Below are 27,055 nucleotides of genomic sequence, written 5' to 3' on the forward strand. Positions count from 1 at the left end.
AGTGTGGGATAAAATACTGACCTACATATCGAGTGAATACAAAAGGCAGATCATAAAGATCTGAGAGAGGGATATTCTAGCCCTGGATTTTCAGAGCTTCCCAAGTTTTTACTCTGTTGGTTACTTTGTCATGCAACGAGACCTTCAAGAAACATCTGTTCCTTCTGCAGGGAGAAATCTTGAAGGGGCTTCAGGAGCCTGTAGCTCTGCAGGAAGAAGTCTTGAAGGACATTCAGGAGCCTGTAGCTCTGCAGGAAGAAGTCTTGAAGGGGCTTCAGGAGCCTGTAGCTCTGCAGGAAGAAGTCTTGAAGGGGCTTCAGGAGCCTGTAGCTCTGCAGGAAGAAGTCTTGAAGGACATTCAGGAGCCTGTAGCTCTGCAGGAAGAAGTCTTGAAGGACATTCAGGAGCCTGTAGCTCTGCCGGAAGAAGTCTTGAAGGGGATTCAGGAGCCTGTACCTCTGCCGGAAGACGTCTTGAAGGACATTCAGGAGCCTGTAGCTCTGCGAGAAGTCTTAAAGGGGCTTCAAGATTCTGTGCAGAGGTGAAGCATCCAGGAGCCTTTAGCTGCACTCCGAAAAGTGATCCTAATAAGAAGGGTAAGGACTACCGTTGTTTGGCTCCAGGACGTCAGGAGTCTGAGTTCCCTGAACACACACCAAGGCCCGGCAGCCTGTTCCTACCTTGATCTAATGCCATTTTGAAAACTGCAAAGAATAAAATAAACTAACAAACAAAACAGAAACAGACTCATAGGTACAGGGAACAAACTGAGTGGTGTCAAGGGGGAGGAACGTTTGGGGGACTGGATGAAAAGGTAAAGAAATTAAGAAAAGAAAAAAGAATCTCATACATAGACGCAGATAACATGGTGATTACCAGAGGGAAAGTGGAGGGGGGAGATGATGGAAGAAGACTCTACTTGAGGTGGTGAGCACACAATACAATATAGAGATGATGTATTGTAGAATTGTATACCTGAAACCTGTATAATTTTGTTAATCAATGTCACCTCAATAAAAATAAAAAATAAAATAAATAAAACTACAAAGAAAGAAATCACTATAAATTCAAGCTTAACAAGATAGCTCTAGTCGGACGGCATTGTGTCTCACTCCATGTTCTCAGACGTGTCGTCCCTCAGAGTAGTGGGTCACAGTGATGTCCCCACTCACCTCCTATTCTCTACAGAGCAGAGATAGAGGGGAGGTCAGCTACTGGTCAAATTTTTCATAAACCTGTTCAAAATTCAATACACTCTATTCTCTAATTATTGACAGAAGGAAAAGCTTCCAGTTATTACTATCAAATTTTATTGATAGCTTTTGACAGATGACCCCCAATATAACATTAGCCTATATTGTGATATTTAAAGATGTCTTTGCAAAAAAGATATCTATTTATGTTTACATAAAAGTTAGGACAGATAACTGTTGTTTCTCCCATTCCAAGTTGGAGAACTATCAGTTTGTTCTCTGCATCTATGAGTTTTTAATGACCTTTACACATCTCAGTCCAATACTGGACTCCTACTTCTCAGTTCAGTAGGTTTTTAGTTCATTTAGAAGAAAGAGAGAAACAAGAGATCAAACATCTTAATAAACTCAAGCCTTCTGCAATATAAATCATCCTAAGATCTGCAACTTTTATTTACTAATTTCTGTTTTCTCACCACCACCTGTTTTTTTTCCCTAGGTACCATGGATCTTGGAAACAACTCTACTTTAGGAAAGGCCAAGAAAAAAATAAGTAAGAGTGAATAAAATTTTACTTGCTTTTGATATGAGAAAATAGTTTTAAAATACCAGAGTCTCATCATTATTATTATTTATAACATTATTTTTCATTTGGATTGCTTCTCATGTCCTAATCCCCTAATCCTGTAACCTGTTATCTTACATGGCAAGTGCACTTTGCAGATTGATTTATTTTATTAATTATTTTTATTAATTTATTTTTGTTACAGATGTTTCTCCTTTTTCCCCCATTGAAACCCTCCTCACAATCCTTCCACCCCCGCCCCATCCCCAACTTTGTTGTCTATGTTCATTGGTTATGCATACATATAAGTTCTGTGGTTTATCTCTCCCACCCAGCCCCCACTATCCCCTCTTCTGAGGTTTGTTAGTCCATACCCTACTTTTATGTCTCTGGGTCTATTTTGTTCACCAGCTTGTTTTGTTCATTATATTCCACAAATAAGTGAGATCATGTGATATTTATCTTTCTCTGCTTGACTTGTTTCGCTTAGCATAATACTCTCCAGGTCCCTCCATGTCGTTTCAAAGGATAAGACCTCTTTCTTTCTTACTGCTGAATAGTATTCCATTGTGTATATGTACCAATGCTTTTTCATCCACTAATCTACTGAAGGACACATGGGCTATTTCCAGATCTTAGCTATTGTAAATAGTGCTGCTACGAACATGGGGGTACATATATTCTTTCTGATTGGTGTTTCAGGCTTCTTAGGGTATATTTGTAAAGTGGGATCACTGGATCAAATGGCAGTTCAATGTTTAATTTTTTGAGGTAACACCATAGTGTTTTCCATAGTGGCTGCACCAGTCTGCATTCCCACCAGCAGTGTACTAAAGTCCTCTTTTCTCCATACCCTCGCCAGCACTTGTTGTTTGATGATTTGTTGATGGCAGCCATTCTGACAGGTGTGAAGCGATACCTCATAGTTGTTTTAATTTGCATCTCTCTGATGATTAGTGATGTTGAGCACTTTTTCATATGTCTCTTGGCCATTTGTATGTTCTGTTTGGGGAGGTGTCTCTTTAGGCCCTCTGCCCACTTTTTAATTGAGTTCTTTGTCTTTTTTTTGTTGAGTTGCGTGAGTACTCTATATATTTTGAAGTGAGTACTCATCTGACGTATCATTGGCAGTTATGATCTCCCATATAGTGGGTTCCCTTTCCATTTTGATGGTTGTTTCTTTTGCTGTGAAGAGCTCTTTTGTTTGATGTAGTCCCATGTGTTAATTTTTTCCTTTGTTTCTCTTGCCTTAAGTGTTGTATCAGTGAAAATTCTGCTGTGTATGATGTCTGAAATTTTTTTGCCTACATTTTCTTCTAGGAATTTTATGGATTCACAAGTCACATTTAAGTCTTTTATCCATGTTGAGTTTATTCTTGTGAATGGTGTAAGTTGGTGGTCTAGCTTTATTATTTTGAGCATGTAGCTGTCCAATTTTCCCAACGCCATTTGTTGAAGAGGCTATCTTGACTCCACTGTATGCTCTTGCCACCTTTGTCAAATACTAATTGAGCATATTGTCTTGGGTCAATTTCTGGGTTCTCTTCTGTTCCATTGATCTATCTGCTTGTTCTTGTGCCAGTACCAGGCTGTTTTGATTACAGTGGCTTTATAGTATACCCTGATATCTGATATTGTGATTCCCTCCTACTTTGTTCTTCTTTTTCAATATTGTTGTGGCTATTTGGGGTCTTTTTTGGGTCCATATAAACTTTTTAAGTATTAGTTCTAGTTCTGTGAAATATGTCATTGGTATTTTTATGGGGATTGCGTTGAATCTTTAGATTGCTTTGGGTAGTATAGATTTTGATGATGTTAATTCTTCCAATCCATGAACAAGGTATGTGCTTCCACTTTTTTTATATCTTCCTCTATTTCTTTTCTCAATGACCTATAGTTTTCTGTGAAGTGGTTCTTTACTTCTTTGGTTAAGTTTATACCTAGGTATCTTAATTTTTTTGCCATGATGGTAGATGGGATTTTTTTTTTTTTTAGTTTTTCTCTCTGTGAGTTCTTTGTTGGTGTATAGGAATACCGTCAATTTCTTAACGTTAATTTGTATCTTGCCACTTTGCCAAATTTATTTATTAAGTATAGTATATTTTTATGGTGTCTTTAGGGTTTTCTATGTACAATATTATGTCATCTGCAAATAATGACAGTTTCACTTCCTTCTTTCCAATTTGGATCCTTTTTATTTTTTCTTCATGTCTAATTGCTATGGCTAAGACTTCCAGTACTATGTTAAATAAGAGTGGCAAAAGTGGGCATCCCTGTCTTGTTCCTGTTCTTAAGGGAAATGCTTTCAGTTTTTGCCCATTAAGTATGATGTTGGCTGTAGGTTTTTTATATATGGCCTTTATTATGTTGAGAGATGATCCCTCTAATTCCCAGATTGCTGAGCGTTTTTATCAGAAATGGGTGCTGGATTTTGTCAAATGCTTCACTTTGCAGATTTAATTCAACTGGGAATCTCAAAATGGGGGAAATTATCCTGGATTGCCTGGGTGACCCAATATACTCCCATAGCCCTTGAAAAGTGGAGAGCCTTCTTTGGTTGTGAACAGAGGGAGAAGTAACTGTGGAAGAATGGTCAGAGAGAAGCAACATTGCTGGTTCTGTGCATAGAGGAAGGGAATTGGGAATGTGCGTGACATTAGGAATTAGGAAAATCAAGGAAACACATTGTCCCCTACAGCCTCCACAAAGGAATGAAGGTCACTAAAAACTTGACTTAAGTCCAGTGAGGTCATGTCAGAATTCTAACTGACATTAATTGTAAGATAATACATTTGTGTTGTTTTAAGCCACTATTTATAGTAAATGGTTATGTCAGCAATATGGAAATAATACAGACTTTGTTTTTCAAAAGTGGGTTTTGGCTATAAAACATTCCTAAAAATGTGATAATGGCTTTGGTCCATGGGCAAAGGCTGGAAGAATTTTAAGGAGAATGATTGAAAAAAAAAAGCCTAGGTTGCCTTGAACAGTTGGTAGAAATGTGGATTCTGAAGACTTAGTGAGGACTCAGGAGGGAGGAACATGGGAGAGAACACTTGTGTTGTTTAAAACAATACATAAATAAAGCATATTGAACAGCACAAATATGCACAAACATGGAGGTTAAAGGTGTGACTGATGAGGGCTCAGAAGGAAATAAGGAACAAATTTTTGGAAACTGGAGGAAGAGGATCCTTATTATGTAGTGACAGAATGCATAGCCAAATCCTGTCCTGCAGATATGGGGAAAGCAGAACTTTCTGGACCTACACTAAGGAGGTTTCTAAGTGATAAAGATGCAGCTGGGGTTTTTTGTTGGTTTTTGTTTTTGTTTTTGTTTTGCTGCTCACAGTAAAAGGTGAGAAGAACTGGATCAACTGAAGGGAGAACTGCTCAACAAAGAGGAATCAAGATTTGATTCGGATTGTTCTTAGTTTACTCAGGTTGCAAAAGATGCTAAAATTAAGATTCACTCTGCAGTGACCAAGAATGTGTCTGTATGGCATTTTACTAGAGCCACAGAAGCAATGGAAGGTCAGAGTATTGTCACAGAAAGGATATTTGATGAGATTAAGTATGTGTCTCATAGATCCCCTCAGCCATCTCGGCAGAAGCCAAAAATAGATACATGATTATATAGGAAAGATTTGTGGAGGAGCTTCTTGTGTAATGGAGCAAGTCCTCATGACACATGTGGGAGACCCATAAGGTTCTTGAGAATTTTATACCAACCAAAACAGCGACATCCATGTCTAATCCTTGGAACCTGCAATCTGTTTCTTTATATGGGGGAATGTTAATGGTCTTGAGATGAGGGGATTATACTGGATAATCTAGGTGGTCCCAATTAAATCATTAAATTATATAGATGCTTAAAATCAAAAAAACTTTCCTGCTGTGCAGAGAGGGATTTGTGTCTGAGGAATAAGGATCAGAGAGATGTAATATGGCTGTCTTTGAAATGAAAGCAGCCCGGCTGGTGTGGCTCAGTGACTGAGCATCAACCCAGGCACCAAGAGGTCGCTGGTTCCCAGTCAGGGCACATGCCCAGGTTGTGGGCCTGATCCCCAGTGGGGGCATGCAGCAGGTGGCCAATCTATATTCTCTCTCATCGATGTTTCTATCTCCCTCTCTCTCCCTTCCTCTATAGTCAATAAAGAAAAGAAATTTTTTTAAAGAAATGAAAGCAGAAGGCAGTGAGTCAAGAGATGTGGGCTCTTAGAACTGGGAAAGGTAAAAATGGATTATTTCTTATGATAGCCTCCAGAAAAGAACAAAGCCCTGTGGGCACCGTGGTTTTTGTAAGATTTGTGTCAGATTTCTGACCTTTAACAACATTTTATGTTGCTTTAGGCCACAAAATGTATGGGAATACATTACATAAATGGGAAACCACAACATTACAGCCACAACAGAGAACTACCACCTTCCATAAGACCAAAAAACAAACAACAAATGAATATTTTACCTTTATATGATTAGTTTTCATCATTTTATACACTCATCATTTTTTCTGTCCTTTGGTTTTACTTTTTGTCAAGTGGAATTAATGCCTGGTTCTTTTAGTGAGGGTGTCTAAGTGGCAAATCTTCCAAGTGTTCTAAGTGCAAATAAGCCTTCATTTTGAAATCTTTTTTTTAATTTTTTATCAAGATTTAAAATTCTATGTCAGCCTGGATGGTGTGGCTTACTGGGTTGAGCATTGATTGTCCCTTGGACTGAGGTCTGGGTTTGATTCCCGGTCAGGGCACAGGCCCAGGTTGCAGGATCAATCCCCAGTAGGAAACCTGTAGGAGGCAGCTGATCGATGTTTTAATCTCTACAATATCAATAAAAACATATTTTAAAAATTCTAGGTCAACGTTTAATTCTCCTCCGTATACTAATATGATTACTACATTGTCTTAGAATCTACTGTGCGGCTGATGAATTTTTTTTAGTATTTTAAATGCAATTTTTGGTTAATAAGCTTTCTTTTCTTGATGACATCTTATTTGTCAACTGTCGAATCATGAAGATTTTAAGGCTACTGAAAACTTGAAAAATGTTAGCATATACATCAAAATACCTTCTTATCGGTTCACAATTAACATGTACTGTGCTTACTTTATCTCATTTCAGGCCATCTATCCATTTCCCTATCCATCCACTAACCATCCTATAAGTTTAAAACATTTTGTTTCTTTATTAATTTTAGAGAGAGAGTAAAAGAGAAGGAGAGAGAGAGAAACATCAATGAGAAAGAACATCTGTTGGTCGCCTCCTGCATGCCCCCCACCGGGGATTTGGCCCATAACCTGGGCATGTACCCTGACTGGGAATTGAACCGGTGACCTCTTGATACATGGGTCGATGTTCAACCACTGAGCCACACTGGCTGGGCCAAGTTTGAAACATTTCAAAGCTGCAGACATCGGTACACTTTCCTCCAAACACTTCAGCATGCATAGTATTAACTAGATTCACTGTTTTTGCAGTACATTTCTTTGCCTTTTCAGATAAAATTTGTAATGAGATGCACAAATATTATCAGTTACGATTAAGGCATTCTCATGTAAAATTCAAATCTTTATCAAGATACAGAATACAACCATCACCCTGGAACTTAAGGAAATGTCTTCTGGAGAGAGGAGGGAGACTCGACCATCCTGAAATACTTCAGGAGGGAAATGTCCTCTATTTTATACTGGTCAGGAACATTAACTCCAGCTTCCAAGGATGTTTGTTATTTAAAAATCCTTGAAAATGTACTCTGAGGCATGTGGAAATGCCACAGAAAATTGCCTCCCAACAAATTCACCTCACACAGTGGCGTCTGTAAATTTCCCCAGAGGAACACCACTCCACCAGCCACCATGATTAATTTCTTTTTTTTTTTATCCTCACCCGAGGACATTTTTTCCATTTTTTGTTCAGGTAGAGTGGGAGGGAGAGAGGAAGAGAGAGAGAGAGAGAAACATCGACGTGAAAGGGACACATCGAGTGGCTGCCACCCGCACGACCAACCAGGGCCGGGGACAAACTGCACCCGAGGTACATGCCCTTAGCGGGAACTGAACCCGGGCCTCTCTGGACCGCAGGCCGACGCTCTAACCGCCGAGCCAAACCGGCCAGGGCCACCATGATTAATTTCACCAGTGGAGGCTGAGACCCAGCACATTCGATTTGTTTCCTTCAGCATTGGACAGATTTCCTAAACCATACTTGTTTCAGGTCTCCCGTGGGCACCTCTGAGGTACAAGTCACCATGTTTCTATCAGAGAGGCAAGTGAATACAGTGCCCATGAAAGGGTAGTATTTACATTGAGGTCTGTAAGGAAATACTCATCATCCAGGGGGAAGGGGGACATTGCCTCCAATGTGGGCCACTGGCCAGTTATAAGTCTTAGAGTCGTTTCTGTTCATTGTGTCTAGTCCTTGACGAGGCAGGATGGGAAAGGAACACAGCCTGGGGCCAGTCCATCCAATCTGCCCTCTGTGTCCATGACACCAACCAGATGATACTTGTCTTCCCACAATCCTCCACCAATAACTAAGGATCAGTGTGGGGACAATGTCCAGAGATACTCTGCATGTGATGAGCAGACGCTGACACCAGCCCCTGTGTTTTTGTATCTGATGCAGGGCAACATACTCAGCATCTGTGTGGTGGAGGAGCTGGACCAAGGCGGTGTCCTTCTGGAAGGACGCCTCGGGGCAGTTCTGAAAGACAGAAATCATTAATGCCTCTCCATTTTCATGCCTCCTAGGTGTTTCCTCCTCAGGTGTCTGGATCTCTGCTCTTCCTTCACTGCCTTCACAAAAATCTGCGTGTACATACCGCTGGCGGTCACTTCATCTGTCTTTCCAATAATCTCCTATTGTCACTCAGACATCTCATCCAGAAGGGTCAGACACAAGCAGGGCAAAGGCATTTCCAAAACGTAACTAAAATTAAACTGAATCCTTTAGGCCAGGGGTTCTCAACCTGTGAGTCGCGACCCCTTTGGGGGTCCAACGGCCCTTTCACAGGGGTTGCCTAAGACATAACAGAAGCAAAATCACAGTTTTGAAGTAGCAACAAAAATAATTTTAGGTTGGGGGTCGCCACATGAGGAGCTGTATTGAAGGGTCGCGGCCTCAGGAGGTCGGGACCACTGCTCTAGGCCCTCTGAAGAGTGGGGCAGAACAAGGCAGTGGTATCAGCAATGCTCAGAACAGAATCCAGACTATCAGAATTGGTCTATACAACGCCATTAATCTCCCACCACTTTTGTCCTGATCACAATGCAGGAAGAAGCTGATCCCTTTCTGCCTTCACTGGGCACAGCTAACTTTACTGACCAAAGTGCTATAATAGAAAAGAGTGTGGACAGAGGAAATGAGGTCATAGAGTTGGATGATCAGTGTATTGGGAATAGCTTTTAATAAAGGACACACCATTGTCAGACTCAGATGGTCCAGCCAGCCATGCAATTTGCAGATGGTTCTAGAGTTTCCTGAGCTCCTCTTTCATCTCTGGAGAGAGCTGATGTGGGGGGAAATGGAGCAAAGCAGAGAACACAAGTAGCAGGCAGACACCGTCTCCGTTAGGTTACCCCACCATTATCCTCTTGCTCACTGCGTCGGAGCTCAAACTGGGAGCCACAGGCACAGTCTCCGACTTTGTCTCCAGCTACCTGACTGCAGGGAAATAGCAGAGCTGGGGAGCTTCCTGCAGCACATGACAGCAGCCCTGTGTTTCCTTGTCATGTAAGAAGCTGGGGGAGGGGGTGACTGGACTGGGAGTTAAGACAATTTTATTGATGCCTGGTGTCTCTGGTAAAGCACTCTATTTGCTGTGAAATTTGAGACATAAAATCAAGGTACTCACTCTGGTTATGCATCAACAATGCCACTGAAAAAAGACTTTGGCACTCTGGAGATGTGTGGAATAAAGTTTCCTAAGTACCCCTATGTCTTTATAGAAACTACCTCAATAGAGGAGGAAGTTGTCCATGGACCGTTGTAAAATGAGATAGAATGAAGACACTTCTCTTTCAGGAAAAAGAAAGCATGAAGAAGAAAATGTGGATTTTAGCTCTGACGTACTTCCCGTGACCTGTGGTGACATAAAAGGCATATTATACATGAAGAGATTGGAACAAGGTGGGTTTGATGGTTCAGTTTAATTTATAATTCCTATATGAAGAAATCATAAAAAGCATGGAATTACCCATCATTCAAGGAATGACGGCCCCGCTGAGGCCTGAAAGTAGGAAGGGACCCCTAAGGTGAGATTTCCATACTTTCAGACATGGTGCATATTCCGTGCTCACTCCCACGTGGCAGTGTCCATGAGGATGCCCACGGAACCAAGGAGACCTGCAGGAACATCAGTCTATATTTATCAGATATAAAAGGAAAGAGGCCTTTGACCATCCACCTTCTTATCCTATACCCTTTCTGGGTCATCATCACCAGGGCAGGGTGTTTGAGGTCGTGAGATCACAGAATTTACAGTCAGAAACCTGAGTCCCGGCCTTAGCTGTGCCAAGAGTGGCTGAATAAAGAAATCTTCCTGAGCCTGAAATTTCTCATCTAAAAATGGGATAATAATCTGATGTGACTTTCGGAGTCAATTCACATCATCAATATAAAATGTTTTGTGATTTTTAAATTATAAAGCTTTGCAATAATTGTCTATGATAATGAACTTAGTATGAGATGTCTCTTAAATGACTAGTGAATACCAATTAACATCAATGTTTAAATCATAACTATTTTTTAAACAGCTTTACTGAGATGTAACTCACATATCAGACAATTCACCACTTATATCATTGTTTGTTCCTTTTGTATGTTCATGAGATTATGCCACCACCATCACCATCTAATTGTTGAACGTTTTTGTCCCTTAATAAAGGCAATGCCATGTCTCTCAGTAGTCAATGCTCATTCCCCCCTCACCCCAATGCCCAGACCTAAGCAACCACCAATCTATTTTCTGATCTATAAACTTGCTTATTTTAAGCATTTCATATCAATTAACTCATATAACATGTGCCTTTCTATGACTGGTTCTTTCACCCAGCATAATGTTTTTAAGATTCACCCATGTAGTATGATGTATTATATTTCCTGCTTATTGCTGCCAAATAACATATTTCATGGTATAGATATATCTATCCCTTTGGCTATTAAAAATAGTGCTGTTTTGAGCATTGATGTGAAGTTTTTGTGTGAGCGTATTTTTTTTCAAGTCTTTTGGGAATATACCGAGGAGTAGAATTGCTAGATTATGTGGTAATTCTATGTTGAACTTATTGAGGAAAACCAAACTATTTTCCACAGTATTGCACCAGTTTATATTCCCACCAGCAAAGTCTCAGGGCTCCAATTTCTTTACATTCTCACTAACACTTGTCTTTTTTATTATGGCCATCCTAATGCACGTAATGTAGTATCACATTGTGATTTTGATTTCCATTTCTCTAATAACTAATGTTGTTATGAATATCTTTTATGTATAACTTAAAATTTCCACTGAATATTTCACAATGATTTTAATCCATGATTTCAGGCATGGGAAAATCTCTGTTCAATAATGCCATTAAACCTAGATGAAAAGAATGGTGTAATACGGGGCAGAGATGTTACCATGGTGCCATTCTGAGCAGCAGAGCCTCACCTGAGAACTCAGTCCCATTTGGGTTTCTGCCTCCTCATTGCCCCAGGCCACCTGAGAGTCTGGCCTATTCTCCATCTCCCAAAATAACAAATTGAAATCCTCACATTGTTTTGAACCACTTGCTTTTCCTTACAGCTGGTTTTGGAATACTTTTATAATGTTGATTTTGATGCTAATGACCCATTTTTTTGTTGTTGTTGTTGCATGAAGATCAAAGAAATGTGTGCACAAAGCAGGAAATCTCCTTGGAGGGGATTTACAGGCTGGGTCTGGGGATTCTGAAGTCTGAGAGGGGAAGCCAGACTCTTCTGCTAGAGATCTTGAGCCCAAATTGGGTGATTGCAGATCCAGTGTGATGGGAGGCCAATGTCTGAGCTCTGATAACAAAGAGGGTTCAGGATCAATGTACCCCCATCTTACAGGAACCACAATGAAGTGTATAAAAACCCAGGATGGAAATTGGTTCAACCCCATTGAATTTCAAGTCACAGCAGGCTATCAAAGATCAGGGGATTGGAAGAGAAAGGTGTACTGCGGTGGGAAAACCCTACGAAACCTCATTAAGGTATTCAAGTGATGGGACTGGGATAGGCCTTCTTTTGTTGCAAAGATAAGGTCACTATTTTCTCATCAAATATATGGTGAGTTATGGCTAGAGACCTGAGGTCCCTGACTTTATCCTTTTCTAGGGGAGAGTTGCCCAACTACCCAATGTCACCCTCTCTGAATATTCCGACTGACTTGCCTTGTCTTCCCTTCCCTGGGGCCCTGGAATCCACTATTAAGGTCCTTCTCACTTTGGTTTATAGTTATCCCTTCACACAATCCCTGTTCTTTCTACGTCTAGGGTTTGCACATCTTTGTGTGCCCAACACTGTCCAGAGTGTCTAACACCCTGTAGGTGTGGGATCCATGTGTGCTGGTTGAATAGTCCTGGTGTGAAGATGTAAGCTTGAGTGGCACTTGTGAAATAGAAAGGAGGTGAGCGGTGCCAAAGAGATTATGAAGGAAAATCTCTTAATATTTAGGAAAAAAACAAAAGATCAAGGAAAGTGTCCTAAAGGTGATTTTCTGGGTAGCACTGATGAATTCTCAAATAAGGTGTGGAGAGGGAGACCTCACCTTGGTTTGAGCTGACAGTGAGCATATAAGAAATATTTATGACAAGGTTGGAATGCCAGACTCACAAAACATGAATGCAGGTTGACCATATACTTGGATCTTTTTATCTTTCAGAAAGGAATACTACCTACACTTCCAAGAGTTTATGGTAGAAGAAGAGAGGTGATTATCACTTTATACAAGTTCTTATTACATAACTGGCTTTATATGTACATCTCTTTTATGGTTTCTCGATTGTGTGATTATCCTTAATTTTCCTCTTCTACTCCTCCCAGCTATTTTTTGGTTTTTTGCATGTGCTTTCAGAGATGCTACTTTTAACTTTGGGTATGCAAGGTCATCAGTGAATGGTACGCCATCTGAGATTGGGATAATAAGGAACCATCCAAATAGCCTCATAGAAGAGTTTTAGCTATAGATGCAGATGTTGTAAGGGTGTCAAACGTAAGGCAAACATGATTATAATTTCTTAATAAGGTCACAGGATCTTCAACTCAATCCCAGATCTTGTTCATATTTTTTACACCCTCTTCTATGTAATAAAATGTACAAAATTCTTCATCAGTTGCAAAGTATTTGCCTTTCGTGAGGATGGTGCTTTTGCACAGGTTACTCTTGAAGATCAATGTATCTTACATGAGGGGCTGACCTGGAAAATTATTTACTTTGATGTCACCCCTTTGGCTGTACCTCAGGGGATATGCAGGCCTCCTTTCTACCTATGAAAGTGGTTTACCCTCTATGGAAGAAGGCTATGGAGGCAACACACAAAATACATAATGCACAGGGCAGATTCAGCACCAGGTGATAGTTTTTTCAAGACTGGGTATGAATGAGACTTGGGAAGGAAGGGAAGATGAGAAGTACAACTCTCCTACACTTCAGGTAGAAATTCTGTCCAGGGATTCCACAGAATTCTACAATGAGTTTATAGAGCTGGCCACTGAGACTTCAACTAACACTGGAAATGTGAGGTCCAGGCCTTTAGATTATCTGATGTTCTGGGTCTTTGGAAGTATCATCCACTGAGTTTACTAAAGATAAAATATTTTTAACCTACTTTATTCAGTGACTACTTTAAACAGCAATGTCTCTACCACTCTCCTTGTGTCTAGAGTTACTCAATCTGGATTACCTGAAAGAGCGAGCAACTTCCAACCCACAGGTCCTTTCCTTATCCATGGGTGCAACACTTTGCAGCAACAAGCTCATTTGCCCCTATATCTTTTGTGTCCTTGATCAAGAATAGAAGTTAGCCAAAGTGGCAGATCTCAGGACCCAATACTACCTCAATGGGTTCTCTGTGTCTTCCAGAACTTCTCTTGCTGATGGAGCCCCCAGTTTTGAGAAACTTCATTGTCACATTTGACACTACACAACAGTGTCTCCTGAAAAGGTCTACTTATACTTTCCGGCGACAGCTGCTGTGTTGTAAAATAATCTAAAATATTTAGCCAAACAATAATTTTTTTGTATGTTAATATTTGCTTAAGAGTTAGCATTGCAATTTCCTTTCCTAAATGAAACAATACTTATCTACTCATTCAGCATACAATTATTGAGTGAAAAAAAAAATGCCCAGTGTCCATTAAAGAAGATTGAAATAATATCCCTGACTTCAAGTATTGTTTCAACTTCATTGTGTACCATGGAAAAGTAACTTGGGAGTAGGGGATTCTAGGCTACCCAAAGAGGCAGACAGCGACATGAGCATTTCTCAGGTCATTTTCCAGTGGATCACACTTGTCTATGACCTCTCTGCCCTGAGCAGAAATAAAAACTGAGGTTGCCTGAAAGGAAGGAAGCCAAGGCATTCTATTGACTATACAAAAGCAATATAAGTGTAGTACCCAGTAGTCAGTTTCCTGTGAAAAGTCAGCCAGATGCCATCTTGGTATATGGATGGAAAGAAGATGAGGATGGCCTTCTGGAAGTAAAATTGCAATGTGGAGGACCCTGGATTCATATTATCTTTAAGGCAGCGCCCCAGAAGAGCTACAGCAGGTGGTAGAGTTCTTGTCTGGGACACTTGCATTGTTCCCAGGACCCTGAATGACAGATGGAGACCCAGAGGGTCATGTCATACTACTCATGGTCAAGAGTCCATGGGGAGGAGAAAGCAAGTGTTTCAGCAAGATTACCTTCACTCCTGATAGTAATATTTCCTAAGATAAATATTACAGGCCAATTTATCGTTGACTTACACTATCCTCACACATTAATAACCACACTTGCTCAGGCTGAAACTCAATTAGGCTGTACTGGAATCACCTGAAGACCTTTGATCACACACTCAATAAAATTCCGATATAATCAATGAGAACTATTACATGAACATTATAATTGTTTAAAACTTCATAGATGATTCTGTTACACAAGTTACTCATTCTCTAGCTTAAGAAGAATACCGGTGTTTGTGCCTCAACCCAGACCACTGGATTCAGAATCTCTGATGTTGGTGCCAGGATTATTTTATATATTCTCCTCATACAATTAAAATGTGCAGCCAGGCTAAAAAACAAAGAGTCAAAGAGAAAAGGGTTCTAAACATGGTTAAAGATTAGGAATACAAGATTATTCTGCATTGGTTACATATGTTATTTCTTGTTCTTCTGGGATGAGGGTCACCACTTTCTGGAGAACGACGATGGGAATGTGTGGGTCCCTACAGTGAGAAGAAGGAATATGGCCTTAAGCCTCCATGTTAGACCAGTCTTCGTCCACATTGGGGATGGGATTCAGTATTCTTCCAGAACACTGAGTGGGAGCTCTTGGCAAGATGTTTCTCAGTTTTATCTTTCTTGTATATGACCATTTTTAATAGCAAAAGTGATGACCTGAACCTAAATTTGCCCCACACAAGAATTTTCACCCAAAGGCCAGAACAAGATTCAAAATAATTGTTAATTAGTAACTCTTCATTTTTTATTACTTTCTACATGAAAAGACATAAAATAACTACATTCAAAATCACTCTGTCCAATGGCTTCAGGAAGGACATTTCTGATTTTTGTGTGTTGTTAGCCGAGATATAATACAGACTTTGAGAAACAGAGAACTTTTCTCTATGTATTAAGGTGGAACCATTCGTTAGGGTCTTAGCAACCCTGTATGCAATGGACCCTGCAGGGACAATGGAACTAACACAAGAAACTTCACAATTACTATGAGAAGGAGTGGGGATAGATAGGATAGATGGAACCATGAGAGAGTCTGTCTGAACGTTAGAGGAAGAGAAGGAGGACAAAGGACAGAGATACAGCAGTGAGGCTGATGGAGTAAACCCAGGAGAGGATGGTGCAGACCTCACATGTTTGGAGAGAGCAGAAATGGTCATGGCAGAGAAAGGTGGACGTTGTCATCCCTGCCTCCTCCTGCTCCTCAGTGGACCACTTTCCCTCCACCCAGTACTCATCAATGGGTGGGCCAGTCCCCAAGTCAGTCTCATTTGTGTCACTTCAGATGGTCACACGGTGGTAGACATTTCTTCAGTAGACCATGGGATAGACAGGATGTTTCTATCTGGGATAGAACTATTCCAAAGACATTCTCAACCTCTCTCAATTTTCTCAGAAGGCAGAAGGAAAGCAACCATGGTCAAATGTAGTTTCTGATGGTTCCGGATTCATGTGTGTTCTTCCAGGTTCACAGAAGGTTGTGCATTTTAGATTCTCATGTTGTAGTCTTCTGGGGTCTCACTGGGAATACATTGTTTTACCTCCTAGTGGGAAAATTCAGAGCTATGTGACATCTGCCTGTATGGAGCAAATCTCTTCCGCTGTGATACTTGTTTGAGATACTTTCATGAGGACTGTCACATTCCACCTGTGGAAACTGAAAGGTTTGTGAGATGCTGCCCTTTCTCTTTTAGGGACCCCCCCCTCCTGCCCTGCACACTCCCTCTCCAGAACCCCTCCTTATGTCCTGATGGGGAAAGAGCACAGTCAGCGGTTTGGGGTCCAGCAGTCTGATCCTGGGAGCTGTTTAAAGACACTGTCAGCTGGAGGGCAATGTTCTGCTCTCTCCTCTGGGAGGCTGAGGCTGGTGGCTGGGTCCTTTGCCTACATACCGCTACTGTCCTTTCCAGGACTTACCCGTAGACTCCTGTTCACAGGAATGGAAATACCAGTAGTTATGTTCTGTGATTATTCAGAAAAGGCAAGAAACATGGATTTTTTGCCATGTCTCAACTGGTTGATTGAGGCTCAGGGCGCCCAGGGGTTAAGGCCCAGTCACCAACACTCAGGCCTGGTAGGCAGGGGTCCTTGTGCTCCCAGCCCCTCAGACAGGAGAGCCCACCACTCACCCTGACACCATCTTCTACCCACAAAACCTCTGCCTCTACCCTCAGTGGAAGAGGGTCATCAGATCAGACCCCAGCAGGGGGTCCTGGAGACTGGGGAGTGTCCCCTTCATCCCCCGACTGTGCCCACTGGTCATTCCTGAAAGGAGAACAGGGGCAGCCGTAGGAAGACTGGCTGTTTCTGGGCTTTGCCCTGCTCACTCATGCCCCCTGTCAGGAGCCCGTGGAGTTGCACCTTCTGCAGGATGAGTGAGACCTCAGGAAGCCGGCAGTGTCTCAGGGAACCCGAGGTTCTGGAGAGGCAGATGGGGCCTGAGGAACAGCTGGTGAGTCCGATTCCAACCCCAGGGTCTCCTTTCTGCTGACACATGAGAAGCCAACAGTTGAGGGGTAGGGCGTCAAAGCGTGTCTACTCTTCTGACCAGGTCTCAACAGCTGAAAACTCCCCAGACCTATTTGCAGAAAAAAGAAAACAAAAAACAAAAAAAACCTCAGCCATTACATGTCTATTTCCTTGAGTCACACCTGTTTGAGGAAACTTCTGGAAAATAAGTGTGACCATGCCTCTGCCTGGGCATGCACATGGGCCCATTCTCTCTACGCTTCTTTTTATTCAAATCCTTTTCTCTTACAGAAATGTGAGTTCCTCCTCTTGAAGACCTATTCAGAGCGTGGCATCGAGATGATGCCGCATAATTCTGTGAGTAACAGTTGCAAAACTATGACTATCGGCCACCACAAAGTGACCCAGCCTTGACACAGGCTCTTGTGGGATCTGGGACCGAAGCCCACAGGAGGGAGGGCATGAGCTGCTGTGATCATTAGCTCATATTTCGGCTGCATTGTACAGGGACCCACAGAAGGCAGGCATTGCGCTCTGTCAGAAATTCTCTCAATGTTTTTTTTTCACCAGAGATGCATGAATGATCTTAGGAAGTTGAAGGAAATTAAGACGAAGCTATGTGAACGGGGTTACCCCAAAGTGGGGGGGTTTATGCAGGCCGTGCACCACGTCTTTCAGGACCACCTGGCATCTAGAAGGGTACGTAACGTTCCCTGTTTCCACTCTATTTTCTCTCCATTGAGTCGCTCTGCCCTCACTTTTCAGTGTAGGGAAATTTTATAGTTTATCTCATCCCGTCTCAAGCCTATACAAGCAAGAGTTCTAAAAGTGGGTGACTTAAAATTCAACAGAGAGCGTAACAGTAAGTCATTAGGTGTCCCTGCAACACAACCTTCAAGCCTCTGGGGGTTCATCCCTCTCCTCAAAGGTGAGGCGCGTCCATTGAGAGCCCTTTGCCCCCCTGTTCCAGACAAAGGGGTAAGAGAATCACGAAATATAGTTATATTGTGCTTCTTACCCCTCCCCAAATATTCTCAATCAGACTTCGGAGGAATTTCAAACTCCAGGCTCCTTGGCAGATAAATGAACATATAGGTAACAGGAGTCACCAGGGGGAACAGGAGAGAGAACGTGAAAGGAAAATTGCTGACTGAACTCAGACGTCTGTAATATTGGATGGTTACAAACATTATTACTTTTCTAATGATCACTAAAGTAAACAGCCCGAACCAAGTAGTAAGAGTCCCCAAGCATGGTAATGATTTTTCATTTTTGCCTAGTTAACAGTAAATAATCATGCACTTATGCACTTAGGACATAGAAATTACTCTTAGCCCCATGAGTTTTTAATCTTCGCCTGGTTAATGTAATTAAGGTGTTTTAGGCAAGAGCTATGATCACACTCAAATTGCAAGGTGTCTGATAACACTGATAAGAAGTGTCATTATTTTGTCTTTTTTTTTTTTTTCCAGTGCAATGACTTCTGCTTGGGAATTATACTGGAGAAAAAATTCGAGCAGAATTTCAAGAATGTGTTTGCTGTTCAGTAAACAAGACAACACCATAGAGACAGCAAAATTAAATTAGAAAACACTGAGTGAACAAAATTAGAAATTCAGCAAAAAAAAAAAAAAAAAGAAATTATGTCACATACAACGGAGCCCCCACCAGACTATCAGCTTATGACTCAATAAACACTTTGCAGGCCGAGAGAGAGTGGATGATACGTTGAAAATACTGAAAGAAAATAATCGTTAACAAAGATTAGTACTCAGCAAAGCTGTCCTATAGAATTACAGGAGAAGTAGACTTATCAGAAGAAAATGGAAGCTGAGGGAGTTATCACCACTAGAACTGCCTTATAGAAATGATCAAGGGCGTTCTTCAAGCTAAAATAGAAGGAATGTAAGTAACATTGTAAAAACATGACCTGAACTCTCAACTGCACACAGTTGGGTGCTCTTTCTCCCTTGGTTACAGGCACAGGGAATTTAGAGCAGGAAGAGGTGGAAGCTGGGGCCCAAATTCCTTGGAAAGAGATGCTTCAGGAATAAGTCCTTGAAACAAAAACCAAATTCAACAACCGTAACGCAACCTCCTCCTTTAACAAAGAAAAATATATTCTGAAGATTTTCGGCAACAATTTTTATGTCTCATACATATAGATGGTTTTGAAGTATTAACTTCAACTGAAATTCTAGAATAAACCATGTATTTTCTCTAGGTACATTATTTATTCTGTTATTTTGTTATGAAACAAGCCCACTCTAAGCAGGTGTGTGTTTGTGCTCCCGTGAGCACAGAAGTATAAGGTGCATGTGGCCTGGCTGGCGTATCTTCTAACAGGTGTGCCTCTGACGCCCGGCACAGTCATATGTCTCCTCCTTGGTGGGCAGGGCTCAGGGCGCCGGAACCACTGGGGTCTGAGAAGCCAGAGGCAGGGCTGGGCCTGGAGTGGGTGGGCTGGGCTGCATATTTCGAGTGGGGGTGGACAGGTCTGTTTCTGACCCACGGAGTGAGCTCCTACCCAACCGGTAGCTTACAAAGAGAAGAAGCTGGGTGACTGGAGGTGAAGTGAACCTCACAAGCAGCCAGCACGAGATGTTTCTTGTTTCCTGTCTCCTAACACTGAGAGCAGCCACAGGCTTGTGTGAGTGGCTCAAACTTTGGTAGAAAGTTCTTTTTTTTTCTGGATTAGCAGAGCCAGGAAGCAGTCAGGGCAACCATGCTCACTGGTGATGAAGGGGGACATCCCCAAAGGAAGAAAGTGTATACAGTCTCCCCAAGTATCCTGACATGAGTTCTAATGACATGATAGACATGGCTGGCCGGTGTGGCTCAGTGGACTGAGTGTCATCTAGTTCACCAGGAGGCCACCAGTTCAACTTCCTGTCAGGGCACATGCCTGGGTTACGGGCTCGATCCCCAGTAGGGGGCATGCAGGAGGAAATGGAATAATGTCTCTCTCTCATCCATGTTTCTATCTCTCCCTCTCCTTTCTTCTCTATGTAAAATTAAATTTTAAAAAATATTTAAAACAAGGACATTCCCCAAAAAACTGCCAAGCAGAAGGTAAGACAGATGAGGATCAAATTCCCAGCTTTCATCCTAGTAAAGCTGGATCAGGGGACGTGCCAAAAAAGAATTCCTAAATCTGAACTCCAGAACTGGGCTTAGCCACAAAGTCTCAGGCTGCTCCAATCAACCACACAGCAGAGCTAGAAGCAAAACCAGTGTCCAGAGTTTCCATTCTATTGTGGAGTTGAGTCTCGTGTAGCATCGGGCTAATCACAGTCCATTAGTCCATTATGTGGGGGGTCCACGTGGCCATGAGCCACATGGGTGACTGCAGGAGCATGAGAACTCCACAAGCCAGAAGAGAGTCAAGAGGGAGAATACCCTTTGTTCAGGACCTTGAGCATCAAACCTCCCCATGCGTGCAGCATTCATGCCTATTCTGGCCAATCACCCGTTCCAAGGCATGACTGACAGGTAAGCACCTTCCCATGTCAGCCAGACCTTACTACTGGACATGCATCTCAACTGCCTTTGTCCAGTCTCTTCCCCCATCAATCTCTGGGGAGCAGACCTAGAGAGTTTTCAACTGCAGCTTTCTGGCAAATCCGTATAAATGGTATGTCCATATTATCTAGCCTTCCTTTATTCCCTTCCTATTCATCAGCAACCAGGTTATTACACCAGTATCAGGAGCTGCTCCTGGTAAAGCTAAGGAAGGCTGTCTCCTTGGCACGTCCTCCGCCCCCTGTCCCTCTTCAGTCCCTGCCTCTCCTATTTTCCAAATTTCTAGGCACCGTAGCTCAGGCTACCTCCTGAAAGTACAAATGTTCCCTGCTGCCCGGCCAGTGTGGCTCAGTGGGTTCAGTGCCATCCTACGGACTGAGAGGTCATGGTTCAATACCCAGTCAGGACACAGGCCTTGGTTGTGGGATCAACCCCTGGCAGCGGCGTGCAGGAGGCAGCCGATCAATGTTTCTCTCTCTAAAAAATCAATAAAAACATAGTTTAAAAAAAAAAAAAAAAAAGGTCCCTGTTGTCAGTGCTCCTGGTCACCGTGGACAATGCCCAGGCCCTCCCTTCTTTCCTTCATATCAGTCCAGCAGATTGTTAGGGATTCAACTTGCTTCTGAAGGTGACCTTGTCCGGTTCCTTACCCAGTGGGTCAGACATTGTTTCTGGATCAAAAATCTTTGCTTCCTCCACAGAGGCGTCCTGTTCCCACAGAAATCACTGCGGTTCGCAGAATGGAGTCTGCCCAGCTCTCTCTGATCCCACAGGAACGGGGCAGCCCTGGTGCGGGAGTGTCCACCGGGGAGGTCGGCCTCTGTGGATTTCCCAGCCCTCCCCCCGGGAGGCCAGCCCCTGTGGATTTCCCAGCCCTCCCCCCCGGGAGGCCAGCCCCTGTGGATTTCCCAGCCCGCCAACAGCCATCAGCCTCTAATTCACATGGTGATTAGTGACTCTAAGCAAACCCAGGAAAAGCTGAAAAGCTGGCACATTTATGCCAACACCCAGCATGGTGGTGGCCTAGTCTGCTTGCTGTCCCGGGACAGGGGAGAGAGGGGACACTAGAAAAGGCCGGTGTTGCCCTGGCCAGTTTGGCTCAGCGGTTAGAGCGTCGGCCTGCGGTCCGGAGAGACCAGGTTCGGTTCCCGCTAAGGGCACACGTACCTCGGTTGCAGTTTGTCCCTGGCTCTGGTTGGGTCATGTGGGTGGCAACCACTCACTGTGTCCCTTTCACATCAATGTTTCTCTCTCTCTCTCTCCCTCCCACTCTATCTGAACAAAATATCGAAAAATGTCCTCAGGTGAGGATTAAAAAAAAAGAAAAGGCCGGTGTCATCTGTGCCAGACCTTGTCTGGACCCCAACCACCACAGAGGTCCAGAGCACAGGACGGCTGTGTCCTACAGAGGCTCAGCTTACTAGTCGGGGCGGGGTGGGGAGGAGTCGATCCCTCTGTATGTGGCACCTGAGACACACTGAGACCTGCCCACAGGTACAGATGTCCTCATCAGTGTCCTAGAATCTGTCCCAAGGATTGATATTCACTCTTTTGGGGGAAAGAAAGAACATATGGGGAAAGAGGATAAAACTTTCCCCTGTAGCTTCAATGTAATCGGGCGAGAACCCTTCTTCACAGCTGGAGGAAGTTGGATTTGGGGGACGAATGTGGGAACCATTGCTCTAGAGAATGTCTGCTTCTCCAGCCCGTGTCCAGACACGGACCTGGGTGAAGAGCTGAAGTTCTTTGTTCCCTCTTTTCCCCGAAGCCAAGGGCAACGTGGAGCTCCCCGCCCGCCCTCGTGGAAGGTTGGGGCAGCCGGGACAGCGGGAATCACAGATGTTTCTGGTGTCTTTGCACAAATGAGTGGACCCTGGGAGCTGGCCCTGCTGGCCCTGGCCTCCAGGTCCTGACTGTCCCTCCTTGTCCTCCATTTCTGCTGCCACAATCTGATGGCTGAGAACCACCGTGGGGCTATAGGAGGGAGGAGACAGCACAGGGCAGTTACTTTCAATTCTCATTTCCCTATCTGGGTGGAGCCCTCCCCGGCTGGGTTCACAGATTTCCTGCTCAAGGCTGGGCAGCTGCAGTAGTCCCAGGCCAGAGACTGGGGGGTGGACGGCTGGGCTCCGGGCCCAGGAAGAACCCAAGACTGGACCATGGACCATGGCGGCAGCGACCCCAGTACCAGGTCAGTCTCTGTCTCCCTTCCTTTAACTTTCTCTCTGGATGAAATGCTGCTACTGCCTGTCATTAGACAATTGTCTAAGCCTTGACCTTCTTCCTGCTTTATAAGATCACCCTTGGGCACCATAAGGAAATGCAGGAATGCACAGTTGGAAACAGGACCTTTAAACTGCAGAGGGGCAACCTTGGCCAGTTGGCTCAGCGGTTAGAGCATCCTCCCGGAAACCAGAAAGTCCTGGGTTCGTTCCCGCTAAGGGCATGTTCCTCGGTTGCAGTTTGTCCCCGCCCCAGTTGGGATCGTGTGGGTGGCAACCAGCCCATGTGTCTCTCTCACATCGATGTTTTTCTCTCTCTCTCTTTATCCCTCTCTCCCTCCCACTCTATCTGAAGATAAATGCAAAAATGTCCTCGGGTGAAGATAAAAAAAAAATTTAAACTGCAGAGGGACAAGTGCTGGTGTGAATGCAGCTGCCACAGCCCCAGGACTGATAGCCACGGCCTATCTGGTGGCCCGTCTGGCTGGGCTGTCCTTCCTGACGCTCGGAGACAGCGATCTGTTGTTTTCTCATGACCTCTGAACCCTCTCTTTCCCTCAGGCCCCCTCTGCCTTCACCTAGGTCATTTTGTTATCAGAAAAATTGGGGTTTCCTCTTCCCCACTGGGTGCTGGGGATGTGGCCCTTACAATATCTCAAGAAAAAGAATTTTCTGAGGCTCACATGGGAGGATGAGTGATTCTCAATCGCATGGAATTACATCCCTGGGTTTCCAAAGTCCCATTCCAGTCATAGAACAAGTGTAGCTGGGGCTCCAGTGAAGCTACAAGCGAGGCCAGAGTCTTGAGTTTACGTTCCACGTTGCAGCAGGGCCAGTTCAGCATCAGGCTAGTTGCAGCCCGTTAGTCCATTGTGTGTGGGGCCCACATGCCCATGAGACATGTGAACGAATGCCAGGAAGGAGGAGCAAGAGAGCCCCGCCAAGGCGAGAGTCAGGCGCCACACACCACGAAAGCAACCTCCTTTGTTTAGGGGATTAAATATCCCACCCCTTGCAGTGGCCATGCCCATTCTGGCCAATGACCTCTTCCGAGAGGTGACTGACAGGCAAGTACCTTCCCCATGTTACTCCATCTCCTCCCTGACCTGTCCTTTCCCCCAGCGATCTGTGGGGAATAGTCCTGGTGAGTGTTGAACTGCAGCTTCCTGGCAAAGCTGCACAAATGACATAACTATAATATTTGGACTTCCTTTTCCTGCTTTCCTGTTATTAAGAACTTGGTTAGTTACAATGTTATCAGTTTCAAAGAAGGTACATTAGAAAATATAAAATTCAGGGTAAACACATGACCTATTTTCAAACCTGGCTCCCTTGGTCTTGTACCTGACCTGGGAATGGGTCAGCTCCAGGCTTATTCCCATCTCTGTTTTCTGTTTGTTTTTTCTTTCATCTTCACTGGAGGACATTCTTAGAGAGAGGACAGGAGCGACAGAGACAGACAGACAGAGAGAGAGAGAAACATCAATCGGTTGCATTTTGTACATGCCTGAACGGGGGATCAAACATGCAACCCAGGTATGCGCCCTGACTGGGAATCAAACTGGACTGGCAACCTTTTGGTGCACAGGATTACGCTCAACCACTGAGCCACTCTGGCCGGGCTTCCTCCAGGGATCTTGATTTAAGGGAATAAAAGGAAGAGGAAGGACCAAGACACCAAAGACTAGTGCAGGCTGAGTATTTTTGTTTTGTACTTTGAGTTTCTGCTCTGGAATGGCTTCTATCTCTGACAAGGAAAAAGCTAGAAATCTTTTCATTTGAATCAACATATGGATCTATCTCATTCTTTTTTTTAAATCCTCACCTGAGGATATTTTTTCATTTATCTTCAGGTAAAGCAGGAGGAAGGGAGCAAGAGAGAGAGAGTGAAAAACATGGATGTGACAGAGACACATCGATTGGTTGCCTCTGGCTTGACCCCAACCAGGGCCAGGAGCGATCTGCAACCGAGGCATGTGCCCTAGGCCAGAATCAAACCCAGGACTCTCTGGTCCGCTGGCTGGTGCTCTAACCACCGAGCCAAACTGGTCAGGGCTGTCTAATTCTTTCTAATGACTACACACTGCTGCATGGGATCCATACACCATAATTTTGAAAACTTTCTCCTGTCTATTAACTGACATCAATGTTGTTTTCAGTTGTTCAGTTTTACCAACAAGCTACAATAATGCTCTTATAGTTCATGTTTTTGCATGTATCCAAGTATTTATCTAGTTTCAAAAACCAAAATGTGAAATTATTGAGAGTAATAATGCTACTTGTTTATACATTCTACCAAATTGCCTTTTTTTATGGCGGAATTACTATATTTTCCTAACATTAGCTGATGACCCATCTCCCCACACCAGACTTTAAAAAGGTGCTAAATAAAGAGATGAATGCAGTTCATTTGCATGAGAGATTGAACAGGTTTTCCTGCCTATTGGCCATTTAAATTGCCTATTTCTGTTCTTTTCTGGTTTACTTTTGGCCAGTGTTATCAGGTGAGATGATTGTCCCTTTTTTAATGATAAGAGAGAGTTCACTACATAGTCTAAACTTTATAAATATACTTTTCTTGTCTTTACCTTATTTATGGTGATTTCTATTGTATTAAAACTTGAATTTTAGAGTATAGACTTATAGTATTGATTTTATAAGATAGATACACCCTGGTTATTATCAATAAATAAAATCAATGCAGAAAGTTACTGGTGAACTCCATGCAAACTATTTAAACATAGTTTTTGTATTCTTTACGGTGGCAGATTTCATTCTACTTCTATTTCAGGAATAGTTTCTTTTTCAATATGTGTGAAAACTTTTTATTTTCCAAATTTTGGGCAAAATTATTCTTTCACTGATGTAACTTTATCTTTCACAGCTTTATCTGCCCCTTAATACTTTCATCCCTTTAGTTGTTTTATTCTGTGTTCAAATGGTGGTGTCAAATTTTTTCTCCTTTGCCATTATTTTGATTTTAGCTTTTTTGTTTCTTATAAATTCTAATTTGAAAGAATTGTGTTTATTTTTGAAAGGGTGTCTTAATTTTCTTCAACAGCTCTGCAACCTCAACTTAAACCACATTCTATTCTATCAGCCCAGCTGCACACGGCTGCTCTACTTGTTTATTTAGGGTTGGTGTGACGTTGAGCGCCCTGGGGACACTTCCGCCCCCTCGGGATTCCTACACACTGACCCCTCTGCGGGCTGGTCCCTGTTGCTTCTCTCTCCCGGGTGCCCACCCTGGTTTCCCAGCCCTGGCAGCGCGCCCTCCCCCGCGTGCACAGTCGTCAGCGGGTGCAGGTTTTTTTCACATTTCCTGTCTTATCTGAGCCGGATTTCTTGGCGTCTGATGTACTGTTTGAAGGAACTACCGTTTTTCTTGCTGGTTTTTCTGAGGCACCGTGTTTGGTGAAGCATCCTCTTCCACTCTGCCCTGCGGTGCTGCCCTCTCCATGAGCCAGGGGCCACGCGTGCAGGGTCTGTTCTTCTCCTCCCCTGCTGCTGGCCCGCGAGCCTCTCCTTGGGCTGACCCACTGTCCTAGAGAGGACGGCGTCACAGGAGCTCTTGACATCTGGTAGAGTGCGCCTTCCCATCCTCCTTCCTTCTTCAGTGTCCTGTCCCTTGGAAGCTCCAAATCGGCTTGTCAAAACCTTGTTGGGATTTATTTCGAATTGTTATGAATCTATAGATTGATTAGAAGAGAGTTGACATCTTTATAATATTGTGTCTTCTACCTCATTAATATTGTATATGCATATTATTTATTAAAAGTATTTTCTAACCCGGCTGGTGTGGCTTACTGGTTAACATCGACCCATGCACCAAGAGGTCACCGGTTTGATTCCCTATCAGGGCATATGCTCAGGTTGTGGGCCTAACCCCAGTGGGGGGCATGCAGGAGGCAGCCAATTGATGTTCTTTTCATCAATGTTTCTCTCTCTCTCTCTCCCTCTCCCTTCCTCTCTTTCTAAAATCAATAAAGGGAATAAAGTAATATCAATAAAGAAAAAATATTTTTTAAAAATATGTATTTTTCTGAAAATTATAGCTTTCTTCCTAGAGGTTTTATACTCATTCTGCTAGACTTATTTATAGATCCATTATGCTCTTAAATCTGCATAATTTAAAA

General features: G+C 43.2%; 2 protein-coding genes across 2 annotated transcripts in view; both read left to right on the forward strand.

The window, feature by feature from the left end:
- LOC118625328 (nuclear body protein SP140-like protein) overlaps nt 1–19,395 on the forward strand; it is a 46,595-nt gene extending 27,200 nt beyond the window's left edge. The window contains exons 9-18 of the mRNA XM_036254210.1: nt 171–596; nt 1,693–1,746; nt 9,781–9,885; nt 11,830–11,972; nt 12,644–12,691; nt 16,255–16,370; nt 17,050–17,158; nt 17,467–17,532; nt 17,746–17,874; nt 18,648–19,395. Of these exons, the coding sequence (XP_036110103.1) occupies nt 171–596; nt 1,693–1,746; nt 9,781–9,885; nt 11,830–11,972; nt 12,644–12,691; nt 16,255–16,370; nt 17,050–17,158; nt 17,467–17,532; nt 17,746–17,874; nt 18,648–18,725 (1,274 nt within the window). The 3' untranslated portion in view covers nt 18,726–19,395. The remainder of the gene's footprint in view (nt 1–170; nt 597–1,692; nt 1,747–9,780; nt 9,886–11,829; nt 11,973–12,643; nt 12,692–16,254; nt 16,371–17,049; nt 17,159–17,466; nt 17,533–17,745; nt 17,875–18,647) is intronic.
- A 3,363-nt stretch (nt 19,396–22,758) lies between these two features.
- The window catches only part of LOC118625330 (nuclear body protein SP140-like protein), a 37,469-nt gene continuing 33,172 nt past the window's right edge, over nt 22,759–27,055 (forward strand). Inside the window, exon 1 of the mRNA XM_036254213.1 lies at nt 22,759–22,888. Within this exon, the coding sequence (XP_036110106.1) occupies nt 22,857–22,888 (32 nt within the window). The 5' untranslated portion in view covers nt 22,759–22,856. The remainder of the gene's footprint in view (nt 22,889–27,055) is intronic.

This window comes from Molossus molossus, unplaced genomic scaffold, assembly GCF_014108415.1.
Source record: "Molossus molossus isolate mMolMol1 unplaced genomic scaffold, mMolMol1.p scaffold_m16_p_11, whole genome shotgun sequence".
Taxonomy (NCBI): Eukaryota; Metazoa; Chordata; class Mammalia; order Chiroptera; family Molossidae; genus Molossus; species Molossus molossus.